The sequence below is a fragment of the Microcebus murinus genome, chromosome 3 (assembly GCF_040939455.1).
Source record: "Microcebus murinus isolate Inina chromosome 3, M.murinus_Inina_mat1.0, whole genome shotgun sequence".
NCBI lineage: Eukaryota > Metazoa > Chordata > Mammalia > Primates > Cheirogaleidae > Microcebus > Microcebus murinus.
Window position 1 is genome coordinate 81027812 of NC_134106.1, and position 18741 is coordinate 81046552.

Sequence of the window (18741 nt, forward strand, 5' to 3'; positions counted from 1 at the left end):
GTTGGCCTCCCCAGGTTAACCAGCCTAAAATCACATTCCTCCAACTCTCCTGAGTTCTCGACCCTTGTTTTATTTTTCTCCATAGATGTGTCATCCTCTAAACTCTTTCATAAATAGTCTTTGTTTATATATGTTACTTCTCTAGGACATACATTTTGTAAGGGTGGGTGTTTTTTGTTTCCCTTTCTTCTGCTTGGTGCATTGCTGTGTCCTCAGTATCTGAAACAGTGATTGGCACCTAAGAGACCCTAACTGGTTGTCTGGGTTCAGCATTCTGCTCTTATAAGCCCAGCTGATGCAGTTAGTGTGTACAACCATACTAGATGTTAGGACACTTAAATCCTTACTACTGATGAGTCAATAGCCACTGCTGGAGGCCCCTCCTAATGCTTTCTGGTTAGAGTAATTACGTTATGCATCTGCATTTAATGTCACAAACATGAATAAACTAGAGGAAGCTCAGTGGTGATGAAAGATCCAATCTCTCTCTAAAATCAATAAAATCACTGAGGAATCCACCTCTCTTTGCATCTTCCAAGCAAAGGAATTCATAGAAAGCACAAGTGAGCCTATTTCACAGAAATATCAGCAATATATAGCAAATAAGTATCTATGCTTTTCAATGAGTAAAGGGTTGAGATAATGGAGATTAAGAGGAAAATTAAATCACTCAAATGCTCAAACTAAACAATTATTATGTGGTTCATCATAGTTACATTAAAACAGTTTGCAGTCAAACAACTCCAGTCTGATTAGTCTAGTCATTGATATAGGCTGCATTGGTCAGAGTTATCCAGAGAAACAGAACCAAGAACAGATTACCCATCTGTCTACCTATCTATCTACCCATCTATTTATGTAGGGAGAGATTTATTTTAAGGAATTGACTCATGCAATTGTGGGGGTTTGCAATCTGAAATTCACAAAGCAAGCTGGTAGACTGGAAATTCAGGTAAGCATTGGTGTTGAATTTCAGTCTGAATTTCACAGGGCAGCAAATTGAAAATTCAAGCAGAATTTCTATGCTGCAGTCATAGAACCCCTTCTTTTTGGGGAAACCTCAATCTTTGCCCATGAGGCCTTCAAATGATTGGATGAGACTCACCCACATTACGGAGCATTGTTCTTCAGGCTGATCAGTGCTTATGTGTTGCCCCCATTAAGTATTTTAAACATGATCTTTGCTTTCTGCCAAGAAACTGGAAGTAAGCTGGGCCAATTGCCCTTAATATGAAGTGGAGAAATGGAAATAAATTTAGAAGAGAAACTTATCCAAAAATTTTGTAGGAAAATGATAGATCCCAGAATTATTTACAGGACAACTTGTTCTTAGAATAATTTTTGAAAAAGAATCAATAATTTCCTCTACATATGATTTAATATGAGAGCCTTGATGATAAAATATTGGTAGGAACTCTAGTGGAAATTTATTGCAGTATGACAGATCCCAGAAATGAATCTGGGTCTCTTGACTTCAGTACAGTGCTCTTCCTATTACATTAAGTGGAAGAAGATGACTTTCTATTCTTTTCTTTTACTCTCCTTTTTAATGGAAAGTAACTAATATTCAATTAAAAGCACCAATCTTAAATGTTCAGTCAAATGAGATTTGACAATTATATCCACCAAGTACTCACCACCCCAAACAGTAAAGAAAGCACTTCTTTTTAGAAAGTTGCCTTCATTGCTTTCCAAATTTCCACATACTTTCTGGTTTCCAGCACAATAGATTATAATTTGCCTACCTTCATATTTGCCTAGCTTCACATAAGTGTAATTTGTAATATATGTATTCTTCTGTGTTTGGTTTCTTTTGTTTAGCAAAATTTGAGGGGAGCAGAGCTTTATTATTTTTATTTTGAGATAAAGTCACAGAACATGCTGTTTTTGAGATTCATCTGTTGTTATATCAGTAGTTCCTTCCTTTTTATTGCTGAGTAGTTTGCATTCAAAAATAAAGATCCGTTCTCCTGTTGACAGACTTGGATTACTTTCAGATCTTGGTATTATGAATATGGCATTTATAAACATTGTGTTTTAAGTGTTTTATGGACATGTGTTTTTAATTCTCTTGGGTAAATACTAGGAGTGAATTGATGAATCATATGGTGGATGTTATTTAACGTTTTGGTTTGTTTTGTTTATTATCTTATTGCTAGATAATTTAATACATTAAAATACACACTTTTTAAAGTATAAATTTCTATAAGTTTTGACAAATGTATACTCTATTGTCTCAATCCTTTTTGTGTTGCTATAAAGGAATACCTGAGGGCTGGGCAATTTATTAAAAAGGTTTATTCAGCTCAGGATTGTTATGGCTAGAAAGTTCAAGATTGAAAATCTGCATCTGGTGAGGGCCTCAAGCAGTTTCCACTTATGGGAGAAGGTGAAATAGAGCCAGTGTGTGCAGAGATAACATGGAGAAAGATGAAGCAAGAGATGATGGGGGAGGTGACAGGTTCTTTTTAACAACCAGCTCTTACAGAAACAAATAGATTGAGAACTCACTTACCCTTAATGGAGGACATTAATCTATTCATGAGGAATCTTCCCCTATGACCCAAACACTCCCCTTAAGGCCCACTTCCAAATTGAGGATCAAATTTCAACATGAAGTTTAGAGGGTACAAACATGCAAACCATAGCATGTGTGAAGCTATCATCTCAATTAAGACATCATTCCATAGATTTCTCTCATATTCCCTTACATTAATTGACACTCCTCATCTTGTATCCCAGGCAAATGCTCATTAGCTTTCCAGTTTGGGAACATTGTATAAATGGGATCATATAGTATGTACTCTTTTAAACCTAGCTTCTTTCATTTAGTATGTTTCTGAGATTCATTTGTATTTTGTGAAACTTTTTTATTGCTGAGTTATGTTCCTTTGTATGAATATAGAACAGTTTAGCCATTTACATGTTGATGGATGTTGTTATTGTTTCCAGTATTTGACTATTATGAATCAAACTACTGTGAACATTTGTGTACAAGTCTTTTTCTGGCATAATTTTTTATTTCTTTTTGGTAAATCTCTAGGAGAAGAATTTCTGGCTCATATGGTCAGTGTTTAGTCAGAAATTGCCAAACTATTTTCCAAAGTTATAGCATCACTTTATAATTATATCAGCAATATATGAGAGTTCTAGTTGCATCACATCCTTGCCAACATTTGGTATTGTCAGTCTTTTTAATATTAGCTATGAAGTAGACTCTCATTGTGGTTTTAATTATTTATATAACTCTAATGGATAATAATTTTAAACAATTTTTTCATGTGTTTATTGACCATAGATATTTTTCTTCTGTGAATTCTCAGTTTAAGTCTTTTCCTCATTTATTAATTGAGCTATTTTGTCTTTTCTCATATCACCTTATAAGAATTATTTATGAATTGTAGACACAAGTCTTTCATCTGATGTACAAATTGTGAATATTTTTCCTGAGTCTGTAGCTTGGCTTATTCAAATCATGGAAGTAGCCATGATATCTTTTAAAGACGGAAAGTTCTTGATTTTAATAAAGTGAAAGCTCTGTTTTATTTTTCTTCCATGATTAGTGATTTTGTATCCATTTCAAAAATATTTTCCTACTTCAAGTTGAAGATTTTCTACTTTGTAATATGATTCATCTTTATCTTTGAATATAATGTAAGATAAAGATTTTTTTCATACAAATAGCCAATTTTTCTGTCATCATGTGTTAAAAACACTATGTTTTTGCTATAGACTTATGTTAGTGCTTTTATTAAACATCAGTTTACTGTATATATTTGAGTCTGTTTCTGGACTCTCTCTCTTCTGATTGTTTGATTGATATGTCTGTCTTTACATTGATATCATATTGTTTTCATTATTGTAGCTTTATATTAAGTCTTTATTAAGCTTTATTAAGTAAATAATGATAAATGACAATCATAGCAATAGATTCTAGAATTAGCATATGGGAATGTATACAATGGTCTAAATGGTAGTTTTGAATGGATCTTAGTTATGGTTTAGTCATTTCACATATGCAAATACTTAAGATTGTGGCTATTTTTCGCATGGCTGCACCTCCTACTCCTCTCTCTCCTGTTTGTCCTCAGTCCACAGATTTCCTTCTGGCTTGCTCTGTACTCACTTCCTTTTCTGCTCAGGAGTTCCCATGGGACCCACCAGTAGTGACTTTGGCCTCACCTTAAACTATGAGATAAAAGAAAAAAGGGATTCAAAGGAAAGCAGTAAGAGCATAGTAGAAGATAACACTGCTCTTGTTCAAATTCATATATAAAAGCTTTATTTTTCAGACCCCAAACTCTACCCCCTAGCCAGTTGTACTGGTTCATTCTACAAACATTTCTGAGCACCTTCTTTTTTCTGTGCACTGTTTTAGGCACATGAGCTATATCAGTGGACAAAACCACCAAAAATATCTTGCCTTACGGAGCTCATTTTCCATTGGTGGAAAACAGAAAATAAACAATTAACATCATACAAAAACAGAAACTTGGACAGTGATGAATGACTTAGAAAAAGATTAGTTCAGAATAAGGAGATAGAGAATGGGAGAGGAGATGTTGCAATTTGAACTTGATTGGTCAGGGACTCAAACAAATATTTACACAACAATGTCCACAGCAACATTTTTCAAAATAGTCAAAAGCTAGAAGCAATCCAAACGTCCATCATGGGGTGAATGGATAAACAAAATGTGTATACACACATTCAATCATTAGAAGAAATGAAGTGCTGACAAATGCTACAACATGAATGAAACTTGGAAACATTATGTTAAGTGAAATAAGCCAATCACAAAAGGACACTTATTGTGTGATTTCATACATGTGAATTATTCAGAATAGGCAGATACATAGGGACGGAAGACAGATTAGTGGTTGCCAGAGGCTGGGAAGAGGGAGGAAAGGGGTGTGACTGCTAATGGGTACAGGGTTACATTTATGGATGATGAAAATGTTTTAGATCTAGGTAGAGGTGGTGGTTGTACCACACTGTGAATGTACTCAATACCAGTGAACTGTGTACTTTAAAATGGTTAATATTGTATGAATTTCACCTCAATTTTTAAAAATCAGAAGGAGAAAAAGAAAAGAAAATTGAGAAGTCAGGCTGAGTCTCATTGCAAAGGTACAATCTCAGCACCAACTTGGGGATGCTACTTAAACTGGGAGAAGTTGAAAGACACTAGAGGCCCCCCTTGAGTTGACCTAGGTTCTAACAGAATCTCTGAAACATGGTCAGGAATAGACTGAAAAGGGGCACAGGTAGAAATAAGGACAGCAAATTAGAAGCCGTTGTTAAAATCCAGGTGAGAGGCTATAGTGGCTTGGATTAAGGTGATGGCTGCTAAGGTGGGCAGAAGTAGTTGCAGGTAGGATGTTATTTGAAGGTGAAATCTATAGGTGAGCCCAATGGATTGCAGCTCAGATATGTGGGCAAGAAAAGAATCCATCAAATGTAGGGAATCTTGGTCTGAGCCAACACTCATGAGGGAGTTGCTGTCATTGAGATAAGAAAAGAATGGGAGACTCTGGCTTTTCTTAGGGGTAGGGGAGGGAGGGCTGCAGGAGATCAGGAGCTTCATTCTGGAGATACGAAGTCTTTAGTTAGTTCTAGTGGCCATTGAATATATACTAGATTCTTCTGGGTTTTTTGGGGGGTGGGGTGGGGTGGGGAGAATTGCATGAAGCAAGAAAGAGCTTGGAAGGAAGGAATAGAGCCTTGAGCAGCCCTAGAGGTTGGAGTGTGTCAAAGAAGGGATCCCAGAGACAAGCACTTTTTCCAAGGTCACAGAGTTGATGCAGCTGGGTGAGCCTGGTGCATTCTCTAGACCCTCAGGTCAGGCCATCCAGTGCTATGCAGGGTCTGCCCCATCCATGGCAGGCCCTACAGACATTTTCATCAAGAAAAAAAAAAAAAAAACAGAGGAAAAATGGCATCTAGGATGCCATTTCTCTAAAGGAAATGAGGGAAAAATTCCACCTCCTTGCTTATTGTGAGAATTACTGAATGAAAGCCTGACTCACTGAAATTCATACAAGTTTAATGTGATGAAAGTTTCCTGGCTTTTGACATGGGTTTACAGTAAGACCAGGCCATTCACAACTAGCTCTGGAGTTTATTAAGACATTTATATCTTGCATTTAGCTGTAACATTGGCCAAGTCCAAGTTAGGATATATTTGAGTGCCACATTTCTCATGCAAGAAGCTAGCTGTTTAGCTGTTATTCTTGAAATAGAAGTTTTGTTGTTGTTGTTTGCTTGTTTGTTTTAATGGAAATGTCAGAAAAGTAGATTATAAATAAGCATATGTAAGATTTCAAAACTGTAACCCCAAATCAAGGGAAAAATGGTTAAATTAGGTTGGATTATATTAGATGAATTTGAATGAAGGGTAGTTATAAGAAGTCTTAAAAAGAAGATGTTTGCCAAAGAAATCAGCAGACACTGGAAGAGTTCAGATTAACTTGGAAGAAGTTCATAGCTGACTAAAATCTGTTGCTTTATTAATTTATTAGAAGCCATTGCCTTTTTCTAGTTTGTCTTAAGTTGCTGTAAACTACTATATTCTGTGTTGGATATGTCAGAGTAGTTAGAAGACAAAATGATTTAGTTCTTTTTGAAGAAGAAATTATACTAGCTTAATTTAGTAACCCAGTCCCAATTATAAAAAAGAAGAGCTTTGCCAATAAATTTTTCTCTTTTTTAGTTGACGTTAAGAAAAAAAAAAAGCTTGGTTTTGAGGTTCAACAAGTCTGGTTTCAAACCCAGCCACAACTAGGTGAGCTTGGTTTAAATTGTTTAACCAGTCTTATTCTTGGGTTTTTATTTTTATCTGTAAGTTTAAGTGATGTTGATAAGTACCACACAGTATTATACTTTGAGCAAAAGGACTTAGTTGTTGAATAAATGACTGCATTATTTTATAGCAATAGTTAGACTTTATTAAATGCTTATGCAAAATTTCATGATTTATGATGTTAAAAGTTTGACTGAAACTTTAATTGTAAGACTAAGAAACCAATGCACATGTAGCCTAGTTAAGGAATAAATGTCCAAACTTTTTGTTTGTTTGTATGTTTTTAAGACAGGGTCTCTCTCTGTTGCCTAGGCTAGCGTGTAGTAGCATCATCATAGCTCACTGCAACCTCAAACTCCTGTGCTCAAGTGATCCTCCTGCCTCAGCCTTCCAAGTAGCTGGGACTGCAGGCAGTCACCACCACAACCAGCTAATTTTTTTTTAAGAATAGAAAAAAGAGGACAAGCTTTATTCTGCAGGGCCAGACTCACCAAAGTGATAATGTAGCGATAATAGCACATTGGATTCTCAGTAATTTTTCCTTTTAATGGATTCCTATCTCCATTCCCAGCCAATTTTTAATCTTTTTTTATAGAGATGGGGTTTCACTGTGTTGCCCAGGCTGGTCTCAAACTCCTGGCCTTAAGCAATCCTCCCACCTCTGCTTCCCACATCTGTAATGCTAAGATTACAGATGTGAGCCACTGCGTCATCTGTCCCAAATTTAATAAATGTTTAAAAAAGATGTTTTAGGATACAAAATATGAAACGATTCCAAGTTTTTGAACAAACCCTTATCTGGTGCTTACCAAACCCCAGGCAGCACTCCAAACTTGCTGGCTTCTAGCTCTGAGATCTCAAGCCCAAGCTCAGAACACAATCTTGACAATAAGAACTTCCACAAGTAGGTCAAGAGTAAGAACGAACAGACCTCATTCCTCGAATTTATACCAGTGTCTCATGGTCAATCCTCCGATGATCAACCCAGCCACTGTGGGGAGCAAAGATGCTATAATAAACTGGCTCAAAAAAATGTTCACAGAGCTCCCCTTTCTTACCCTCAGTGGAGCAGTACGATTCAGTGATTAGTCCAGTCTTCAGAGCCAGCCTGCTTGGGTTCAAATTCTGGCTCCACCTCTTAGTGTTATGTGACCTGTTCAAATTGCTTTACCTCCTTGTGCCTCAGTGTCCTTGTCTATAAAATGGAAATAATAATAGTAGTGCCGCCTCATTGGGTGATCATGAGAATGAAGAAATTAATACACATAAGTTATTAGAACTGAATCTGGCATACAGGAAGTTCTAGAGAAAGGTTAGCCTTTATTATAACGTATTAGCGAACTGGTCTGGAGTTAGTCCCTGAATCTTTCTGAGAAGTGATGACTTTTAAAAATAAGTTGAGTTTAGGCATAATAAGATCATCACAACCATGCATAAATAAAATCAAATTTTGCTATTAACATTTGTTTTACTTGGAACCCAAGAGTTGATGGTTATGGTTTTCTTTGTCATTACCCTTGAGGTAAACTTCTCAGTCACAGCCTCCCTCTATTTCCTTGAACTCATGAGAAAAATTTTCTTTTCTTTTTGTTTTCATTTGAGGCCCTATTGGGCCTTAACTCTGTAGAGCTGGGACCTATTTGGGAATAAGATTTGAGTCACATTGGGACTACAGACTTGCATTTCCAAGTATATTCTTTGCTTTTGAAACTGTCCACACAAATGCTGCCAAAACTAACAAGTGTCTGTCAGATGGAGTGTCAAGGAACAGCTGGAAAAGCAGCCTCAAGCCCCCCCCCCACACACACACCCAGATGTCAAGATCATTTAGAACTAAAAGTAGAGTAATATCAGGGAAGTAAATAGCACGCATTATTCATTATTCAGTTGAGAAACTAATGCTAAAACAGGGGGAAATGATTACATCCTCAGAAAGGCTTATTCAATGTCTCCCTTAGGTCTAAATATTTATTTACCGATGCCAAGAATTCTTAGTACATGACACATCAGCATTTTTGGACAAGACGTAGATTTGGCTGAACATAAAATTTCAGGGTGAGTGGAGTGGCAAATTACAGGATGTCTTTGTGTGGTTCCTCTTTAAAATAAAAGAGAGAATGTGTCCTTGTGAGTAGTTGACAGGAAGGGACCTAGAGCGCTGGACACTCTTCTTAGCTTCATCGTTCTCTCTGGGTAAGCATCAATTACTTATCTAAAGTTTAGAATAAGAAAAGTGTCTACAATTCATGTTTAGAGAAAATGTACTTTCTTGAAATATATTAAGAATTATTGTGTTTCTTCTTATGCTTATACATTTCTATATTGGTTCCATCCCTCCCCTGACTTTTTCAGATAAGAAGTAATATAGTAAATTGTTCTTTTGCTGAAAGAAAAAATAAAAATATTTAGTTATTACAGAACTTCCACTATTCTTGTAAAACCTTTGGTGATTCTTGTGGACATACTGAGGCAGAGACAAATTTTTGAGGGTTTGGAGTAGAGTTTAGGGCAATTATCTGGCTAATGCTTTAGTGCTCACTTTCCTTTACTTCTTAGTTGCTTTGTGATGACTATATGGAAGTGCATCTGTTTGTGAATTACATATGTGAGCATGCTGCCACCAGTCTGTGTGGCTTGATAGAATATTGTATTTTCTAGAAACTACTGAATTTTGTGGTTTTGATTTTTTTTTTTCAAAAATAGAAATTCATTTTCTTTCCTCTTAATTTGGCTTCTTTCAGGAAATTCTCATGAGACTGGTAAAATATAACTGTGGAATAGCTTGATCATTGTGGGAGTTATATGACCCAAAGGTTTAGTAGGAATAAATGCAATGTTACATGCCTGAAACCTGCTGTTATACATATCTGTTCTTAATAAACACATGTTGATTGATTAATTATCCTGGGTGGTGTTGAGCAAGTAAAAATCATGGCTGATCAATATTTTGTTTCTGGTTTTGTATAATTTATTTCTCAGTAGAGACACTGACTACTCTTCCCAACTATAAGTCTTATGGAGCACCATTGATTGATGGTGGCAACCTAGTGGCAACCTTCGGCATCACATGTTACTGATTCATCTGGAGTAATCTCAGCAATCAGTTATCAACACTTGGCTTTGATTGATAAACAGAGAATGGGGCTTTGGATCCTGGCAATTCTTACAGTTCTCATACATTTCACAGCAGCTAAGTATAGTAAGTATTGCTTTTCAACTAAAATGTCAATGTTTTAAAATTAAAGTAATTCTAAGAACATTTTCCTTATTTTCAGTGGCTTGGTTCCAGTTGTTCCAGTTGAATTGTAATCTAGGAAATTCATTATGCACTCCATAATCATTCTTCATCAATAATCAGAAGAAATTATTCATAACAAATATGTCATAATTTTAGTTTTTACATATTTAGTTTACACATTGTCAGAATTTAACATGGTGCCTGTACACAGGAGGTTGTTGTAGGCATTTGTTGACTGACACATGATTTGTTTGGATAGACATGGCTGCTTTACCATGGGAACACTGAGGAGGATGTAGCTGTAAATTAATTCATTAATCTGTGATACCCAGCAGATCATTTCATAAAATATCTCAATCATTTACTTATTCTTTCCAAAAGTATGATAACATATTAATATGACCCATTTCTAAGTTTTATCCTAGAAGGAAATACTAAAAACATAGGAATTACAATCTTTTCATATGGTCATTTCAAGATCTTGTTTATATTTTTTATTTGCAGGTAAACTATCCTGGGGCCTGGAAAATGAGGCTTTAATTGTGAGATGTCCCAAAAATGAAGCATCTCATTACCCTGTGGATTGGTATTACTCAAAAACACACAAAAGTATTCCCACACAGGAAACGAATCGTGTGTTTTCCTCAGGCAAGAATCTTAAGTTTCTACCAGCCAAAGTGGATGATTCTGGCATTTATACGTGCATCATCAGAAGGTATTGTCCAGAAAACCACCACAATCTTTGAGCCTGTTCCCATTCTTTCATGGAGGATAGTCTGAGCTTTCTTCCCTTTTATTCCTTCCCTAGTCCTTTCTGGAACAGTTGAATTTATAAAGTGATCTTAAGAAAGGAGTACTTCTAGGAATACCTTCCAGTTGGGGTTTAGGTGATTATAAGCTAACTATGTGGATTTGTAATTACAGGAATTAATGTGTATCCTAATTAGAGAAAGACCTAGCTTTCCTAGTGACCAAGGGAACTGTGATCAATTGCTCGCTTTTGGCTGGAATTAAAAACTAACCAGCACAAAACCCAGTAACCTGGATGTTTGGCATCATGGGAGCCTGTGGTGGGTGAAAAAGGGCAGTCGCCAGTGTCTTAAAACTTAGTTCAGCTACAGAGGGTTACATGAAATTGCATGCCTACAGATCACTTAGTCTGCATGTAAACTGCTAAATGTTTTGATTTTGTACTCATATTTGGCACAAAATATCAGATTGACTCCATCAAAAGGCAGGATGTGTTATTTAAGTGCCTGGATTCTGAGGCTAGACAAGTGTCAGCTTCAAATTCATGCTCTGCACTAGTTAGCTGTGCAATGCTGGCAAATTCCTTCTCCACCCCTCAGTTTCCTTATCTGTAAAATACATCCGCTGTAGTAATATAATTCATCTCAAAGTAGTATCGTGGCCGGACATGGTGGCTCACACCTATAGTCCCAGCTACTCAGGAGGCTGAGGCAGGAGGATCCCTTGAAATCAGGCAGGAGTTCAGGGCTTCAATGAGCTATGATCACACCATTGCACTCCACCCTAGGCAACAAAGTGAGACCCCACTTAAAAAAAAAAAAAACAAAAAAAAGAAAGAAAAGCATTATTATGAGAATAAAATGAAATAATATATGTAAAGTGCTCAAATCATGACTGATGCATAGCAAACTCTCATTAAATACTAATTACCTTTATTACACTGGGATCATGGCATTACAGCAGATACAGTGATGTAATATATGAAGAAATGGTAAAGGAGTCATTCTTAGGGCTACTATAGGGCTTATATTTTATCTCAAGGGCAACAAAAAGAAGTTGAAACTCCATGTTTTTTTCTTTTTTTTTTTTTTTTTAAACAGAAAGTCTCCAAGTATAAACTCTATGTTTTAATGATTATTTTTAAATGAAAAATAGCCACTATATATCAATTGCTTCAACAAAAAAAGCAATACTAAGTAAAGGTGAGAGTTGGATTAAGTTATTGCACAATGCTAAGCGACTCTTTAATTGTCTGATTTATTTTAATAGTCCCACCTTCAATAAGACTGGATATGCAAATGTTACCATATACAAAAAACAACCGAACTGCAACATTCCAGATTATTTGATGTATTCCACGGTGTCTGGATCAGAAAAAAATTCCAAAATCTATTGTCCTACAGTTGACCTCTACAACTGGACAGCACCTCTTCAGTGGTTTAAGGTAAAAGGAAATGTGCGTGTTGAGGGGAGGGATAGATGAAAAGGACATAAGTAGAAGCAAGGGAAGAATTACTGAAAAGGGAATGGATTTTCTTATTTCAGAATTGCCAAGCTCTTCAAGGATCAAGGTACAAGGCACACAGGTCATTTCTGGTCATTGACAATGTGAAGAGTGAGGACGCAGGTGATTACACGTGTAAATTTACACACAACGAGAATGGTGTCAGTTACAGTGTGTCGGCAACCAGGTCGTTCACGGTGCAAGGTAAGCTACTGACTGTAACAAAATAAAATATTTGAGAAAAGATGGGGTGGGGCGGGGGGGCGGGTAATTGGGCCCCTCTGGTTGAGTTTTACCCTTCATACTCCTCCTTGTACTTCCTTCTTCTTCACTGTCCCTTGCATATTCTCTCCTATAATGCAGAGATTTTTCTGAATGCACTATTGAGACGTAAGAAATTTGAGGGGGAAATTACACTACTAATCCAAAGCCACATCTAGTCTTTCTTTTTTGATTTAATTTCCAACATAATTTACTTTGTTTAAAATTTATTTATTTATTTGCTTTTGGAGTTTTTTTATTAAAATGCTTTTGGAGGTTTTTATTTAGTTTGTTGGGGTGCCAGTGATTGATTCCAAATAAACCTTTTTCCAAAAAGGATATAAGGTGATCTATGGTTACATATGAAATACAATAGGATAACACAGGTAGGTGAGAATAAAATTTATTTATTTATTTTATTTATTTATTTATTATTTATTTTGAGACAGAGTCTCACTCTGTTGCCTGGGCTAGAGTGCCGTGGCATCAGCCTAGCTCACAGCAACCTCAAATTCCTGGGCTCAAGTGATCCTTCTGCTTCAGCCTCCTGAGTAGCTGGGTCTACAGGCATACACCACCATGCCCGGCTAATTTCTGCTATATATGTTTTTAGTTGTCCAGCTAATTTCTTTCTATTATTAGGAGAGACTGGGTCTCACTCTTGCTCAAGGTGGCCTCGAACTCCTGACCTTGAGCAGTCGGCCAGTCTTAGCCTCCTAGAGTGCTAAGATTACAGGCATGAGCCACCACGCCCAGCCTTAATTTAATTTTTTTGAATGGCAATACAACTCTTTGGAGAGCAAGAATAACTTTCCTTTTCCCAATTTGGTCTCAGAGACTCTGTAAATAAAAGAAAAAAAGAATTCAATATTTTATATAATGCACTGGACTAGAAGTTTAATGAGAAACTTTACGAGGGGGTACAATGGTGTAGGTAAATATTATTGAGTGGTTTTCAATCCTGATTTACAACTCTTTCCATGTCATCAATGACCAAGTAGGTAGCTTCATTTTAAAAAATTTTTTTTTCAAATTTATTTTAAATTTTATAAAAGCCTGTTCAGGGGAAAGACTTCACAATCAGAGCTTATGAAATCTACAAAGAGTTGGGCTCTCCTTAGCACAGCTCGATCAATAGTTGTATATGAAGTAGCACCTTTGCATATAGAAGTTCTTTTATGGCAAAGCAATATTGGAGAAGGAATTTTGTTTGGAGTTTTTCAATGCTTCCCTGCTGTAAAATAACCATCACCAGATCGCATTCCTATTAGTGCCTCTCACTATTTAACATCAACCCCTGCAATGGTCCTTAATCACACTGTCCTGGGAGAAACGAGCAGTGAAGGATAGAGGATCACAGCAGTGCTCCAAAAGATACTCCCTTCTCTGATTCTGGGCTCAGTGGCCACAGGAATTAGAATTCCTTAAGAGGAAGGGGCTTCTCTCACGGAGGATGGGCCACAATGGTGCAGAACGTCAAGAAAAATTGTGGACTCATGCATTTATAATTTTCATGGGTTTTTTGAAATCTTCTTCCCTGTAATTTTATGCTTATTCTGTAGAATTGTAGATTTCTACTAGTTACTAGGTCATGCAATTAATGTAATGGCTTAGACCAGCATATGTTCTACTTAAATGCTTTTTTGTGTGTCATTTGTGTGTGTCTCTATGTGTGTGTGTTTCCATGGGTTATTGTCAGAAGAATTGGAGCAACATTGCTACGAAATAGGATAGAAATATGAATATATAAACTTTATATAGATGACCATCCAGTGCTTTCCTAATATTGTATTCTTTTTTTGTCTTTAAGATGAGGAAGCCTTTTCTTTGTTTCCAGTAATTAGAGCTCCTCCACACAATGAAACAAAGGAAGTGGAAATTGGTAAGAATGTTATAAATATCACCTGAAAAAATCCTTCCTTATGACCCCTGGTCTGAATTTTTTTAGCAGGGCTCAGGCAATTAGCATAGTGAACCTTGAGGATCAAGTGAGGGGATACCTGTGAAAGCACCTGCCCCAGGCACTAGCTAGTGCTGGAAACCCTGGGCACAGCAACATGCAACGTTTACATTTGTATTGCGCTTGATAATTCACAGTGCTTTCCTGTGTGTATCTCATTTTAGCCTCTCTTCTATCTAGGAGGTGGGACGGAGAACTGAAGAGCCCTTTCTGGAGGATGGTAGCAGGGCTGGGTAAAACATATTTACTTCCAACGGTAGCTTATGAGAGATGAAGAGAATTGGTAGGAGGAGAAAGGTGTGGAAAAGAACAGTCAAATTACCTCCAATTTCGAGTAAAGGGCAATCCTCCACTACAATGTGGGGTTAGTGACGCCTGAGTCATTTGCCAGACTTGGTTTCCCCTGAGGGTGAAAGGTGGTGGGAGCTGAGTTTCAAACCAAACTGAGTGAAATGAAGATAGAGGGAGAGAGAAAGAGGCCAAGGGAGGGCACAGAAAGAAGGTGCCAGAAATGAGGGAGGGAAATCATTGCAGAGCACACACACTAAATGTCAATGAACATTTTTGCACACTAAATGAAATTGAATACTACTTGCAGAATTTGATTTTATTGGTGAATTTCTTTACTTCCCATCTAGGAAAAACAGTGAACATAACTTGCTTTGCTTGCTTTGGGGGAGGTGCTCAGTTCTTGGCTGTTGTTCTTTGGCATCTCAATGGAAGCGAAGTTAAGGACTTTGGTGAAGCAAGAATTGAAGAGGAGGAAGGGCAAAACCAAAGGTATTTGTGTATTGAAATTAAAACATCCCCCTCCCACACAATTTGCACCTGCAAAGTAAGCATTAAAAATAACAAATTGCTCTCTTAGTTCCAGCAATGAGATGACTTGTCTAACCAAGGTTTTAAGGATAGCTGATGTGAAGGAAGAGGACTTGTCGCTGAAGTATGACTGTCTGGCCCTGAATTTGCATGGCTTGAGAAGGCACACCATAAGACTAAGTAGGAAAAATCCAAGTAAGGAGTGTTCCTGAGGCTTTGCCACCTGAGTTTGCTGTGTCAACTCTAAGCTGAAATCACTTTCTTAGAGTTTGATCTAGGGGATCTGTGAAGACAATGGGAATGGCCTGTGTCATGAAATGAGTGTCCCCTCTTGAGGACAGTGACTACATGCAATCTGGTCTTCTCAGAATGTTTCTGTAGGCTGGGAAGCTTCTCCACTGCTTTACTTCCTCCTGTTCCTCTCCCTCCTCATCTTCATCAGTTCCTCTTGCAAACTCAACTGCTTCTTTGATCATCCTTCTCTTTTCTAACTTCTTGAGCTCCATCTTTCTTACTGTATTTGAAAGAAAACACACCAGCAGTAAACTGTGAACTTGTCCTTTTATGCTCTTTTATATCTCTTATAACCTATTATAAATATGTTCCTTTTATACTATTTTTGGTCATAATGAACACACATTTGGTTAGTGAGGATGGCAAAATGAACAAAAAGGGGAATATTCAACTACTGACATTTCAGTAAGACACGCATTATCATCGTTAAAATCTATGAAGTATTAAATTTAGGTGGAATTCATGGAAAATCTGCTAGCATGGCCCATTTCTTTATTGCATCTGTTTTTCAACATGCTATTCAGGTACCACCTTTTCAGGAGGGCCTCCTTGACCACCAGTTTGGGGTACACACGTAGTTCATGTACTCCTGTAGCATCCTGTCTCTATTGCTGCATTGATCATTGTCTTACTGAAATCTGTCTGATGGTCCACTTAACACAATTGTAAGCTGTGTGGGGGCAGGAGTGGCATCTTACTCACCTTTGTATCCTCAGTCTGTAGTGCAGTGCCTAACACCTAGCAAGTGCTCAATAAATTTTTGTTGAGTGAATAAATGAATGCACAAAAAAGTTATCAATAAAAAACATTGTTTGTACATTTCTACTTTTTTAGCCATAAGGCTTAATTATACAACAAAACACTATTTTATATTTATGTTTAGTAAACTGAATAACTTTCCCCATAAATTGGAAAGCCAAATTGTTTATAGCTTCCCTGTGATTTTATCTGAATCTAGCATGCTTTTGGTGGTGTCATTATAATTTGACACAATAAAATTTGGCAATATGAAATTGACTAATCTTTAATGGATTAACTTCAGATACTATGTCTAATCTTTTAAAATGCAACATTCTTTTTTATAGATAATGGGTGGCATCACAAACAACCAAAGCAGGGTGGAGAGATTGATCCCTCCCAGGTGCAGGCAACAAGGCAATATGCTGTCTATAGGGGTTTCAAAACAGTAATAGAGCTGTCCACAAGTCCTTGTGCCTTTTATTATCACCATATCCAATGTTCAATAACGTCAGTGATGAAATACTCCTCCCACAGGGCAGACTGATCCTTCTACCGACTCTCTTGGTGTGTCTGTGAATTCAATGTTGTCTCAGAAAGTGTTTTTACATGCATTTCATTCCCGAGCACTTATCAGTTTTGTCATTTGTTCTTTGCATGTCCAGACAAAGACATCCTGTTTGTTATCGGAAGTATTTGATGCTGTACAAAAGGAAGGAGAGAAAAATACATTTTTACACTTGTCCCTTTTTAGTGGCTGTATAACTACATGAAAATTATTTAATGTGCTTATCAAATAGCCAAAGAGAGTGTTAAACTCTGAGTTCATCAGATATGGGGGTGTGGCCCAGATTCACTTGGATAAACACACAGGACACACCAGGATGAGCAAGGATTAGGGGTGTAGGAAAGCAAATCACCAATATGACATGGTCATGGTAGGTCTCTGCCTGAGATGGTGCAAGGGATTTTTTTTGGTTTTAATTTTGATTTGAACCTTTAATGTGTAAGTTTTTATAAAATAAATAGAATCATGACTCATGGAGATGACTTAAAGTGCTGTCATGTTCTGTAGGCCATCAGGATTCTGCCAGTGATAACTGTGACTACCCCAACGCTGGCTGTGCACCCTGTCAGGGTGTTATGTGAGGGCCATGCTTGGGACAGTGGTGGGCACAGCAGACCCTGGAGCCATCTATCCATTCTCCCCTCCCATACTCCCCTTGCCTCCATATCCTCATGCTTTGCTTACATTATTGCTAGTGAATGTTCTCTGGTTATCTGTGTATTTGAATTCTTTTCATGTTACAGTTATTTGGTGATTTTGTTCCTTTTAGTTTATTTGTATTTCACCTGTTTTTCTTCAGATCAACACAGTTGCTCTCTGTTTTGACAGCTGTATAAATTAAACGAAAATTGTTGCTACTGCTGTTGAATTGTCATGATAAATTCCTTCACTCCTGAAATTACAGCATTTCTTGAATTTGGAAAACAAGAACTTAAAAAGCTGATGTCTCCATATTATGAAATATTATTAAATAAATGTTTGACATTCATAATAATAGCACACATTTATTCATCATTTCCTATGTACCAGACTCTGTCTAATTATTTTACATTCAAGTTTCTCATTTATTTTCTCAATGCTCCACAGGGAAGAGACTGTCATTATCATCTAATTTTATAGACAAAAAAACAAAGGCAAAATAAGTTGAGCAACTTGCCAAATACTATAGTTATAGAGCCAAGATTCAAATGCAGGCAGCATTTTCCTATTTATAAACACTTATAGGAAGTATTTAGTGTATTCTCATCACAAATAGGAATTACCTATACATTTATAAAATCATTGACATTTAGGAAGATACTGAACTTCAACTTCCCTTAATGTCTTAGATCAAGTTCTTCCCTCGAGTTGAAAGCAGCCAACCACTTGCACAGTTACTTCACAATAATCCCTACAAGAAATATATGTTCCTACCATGCATCCAGACAGGATTTTTAGAGAGGGTGAACTAGACAGGAATCCAGTTGAAATAATGTACTTACAGGTTTTATGATTTAACCTGATGACACTGCAGACTGTAAGATGTGTGGCAATTTTCAGGGTTTTTTTTTACCCCCAGCTTCCCCAGATCACCTTGATCATTCTTGATCTCATGGTGCTGGATACTCAGAGCGCTGATAAACTGTTAGAGGTAACAGAGGAACTTACAAATATGGGCCAGTCATTTTCTGAGTCAAAACTGGGAGTCCATGCATGAAGACTTAAGATGAAAATGAAAAAGTACCATATAACCAAATCTCATTTGGGATTCTTTTCACATTCATCTTTAAACAGGGCTATTTCTAAGATAAAATAGCTAACAATCCTA

General features: G+C 36.9%; 1 protein-coding gene across 1 annotated transcript; it reads left to right on the top strand.

The window, feature by feature from the left end:
- Nucleotides 1–8931: 8931 nt before the first annotated feature.
- On the top strand, nucleotides 8932–18115 carry IL1RL1 (interleukin 1 receptor like 1). The gene is made up of 8 exons (XM_076001064.1): nucleotides 8932–8995; nucleotides 9782–10001; nucleotides 10545–10755; nucleotides 12060–12234; nucleotides 12336–12498; nucleotides 14366–14437; nucleotides 15154–15295; nucleotides 15384–18115. The coding sequence occupies exons 2-8, from the start codon at nucleotides 9941–9943 to the stop codon at nucleotides 15544–15546; spliced, it is 987 nt and encodes a 328-aa protein (XP_075857179.1). The 5' UTR covers nucleotides 8932–8995; nucleotides 9782–9940; the 3' UTR covers nucleotides 15547–18115.
- The last annotated feature ends 626 nt before the right edge of the window (nucleotides 18116–18741 follow it).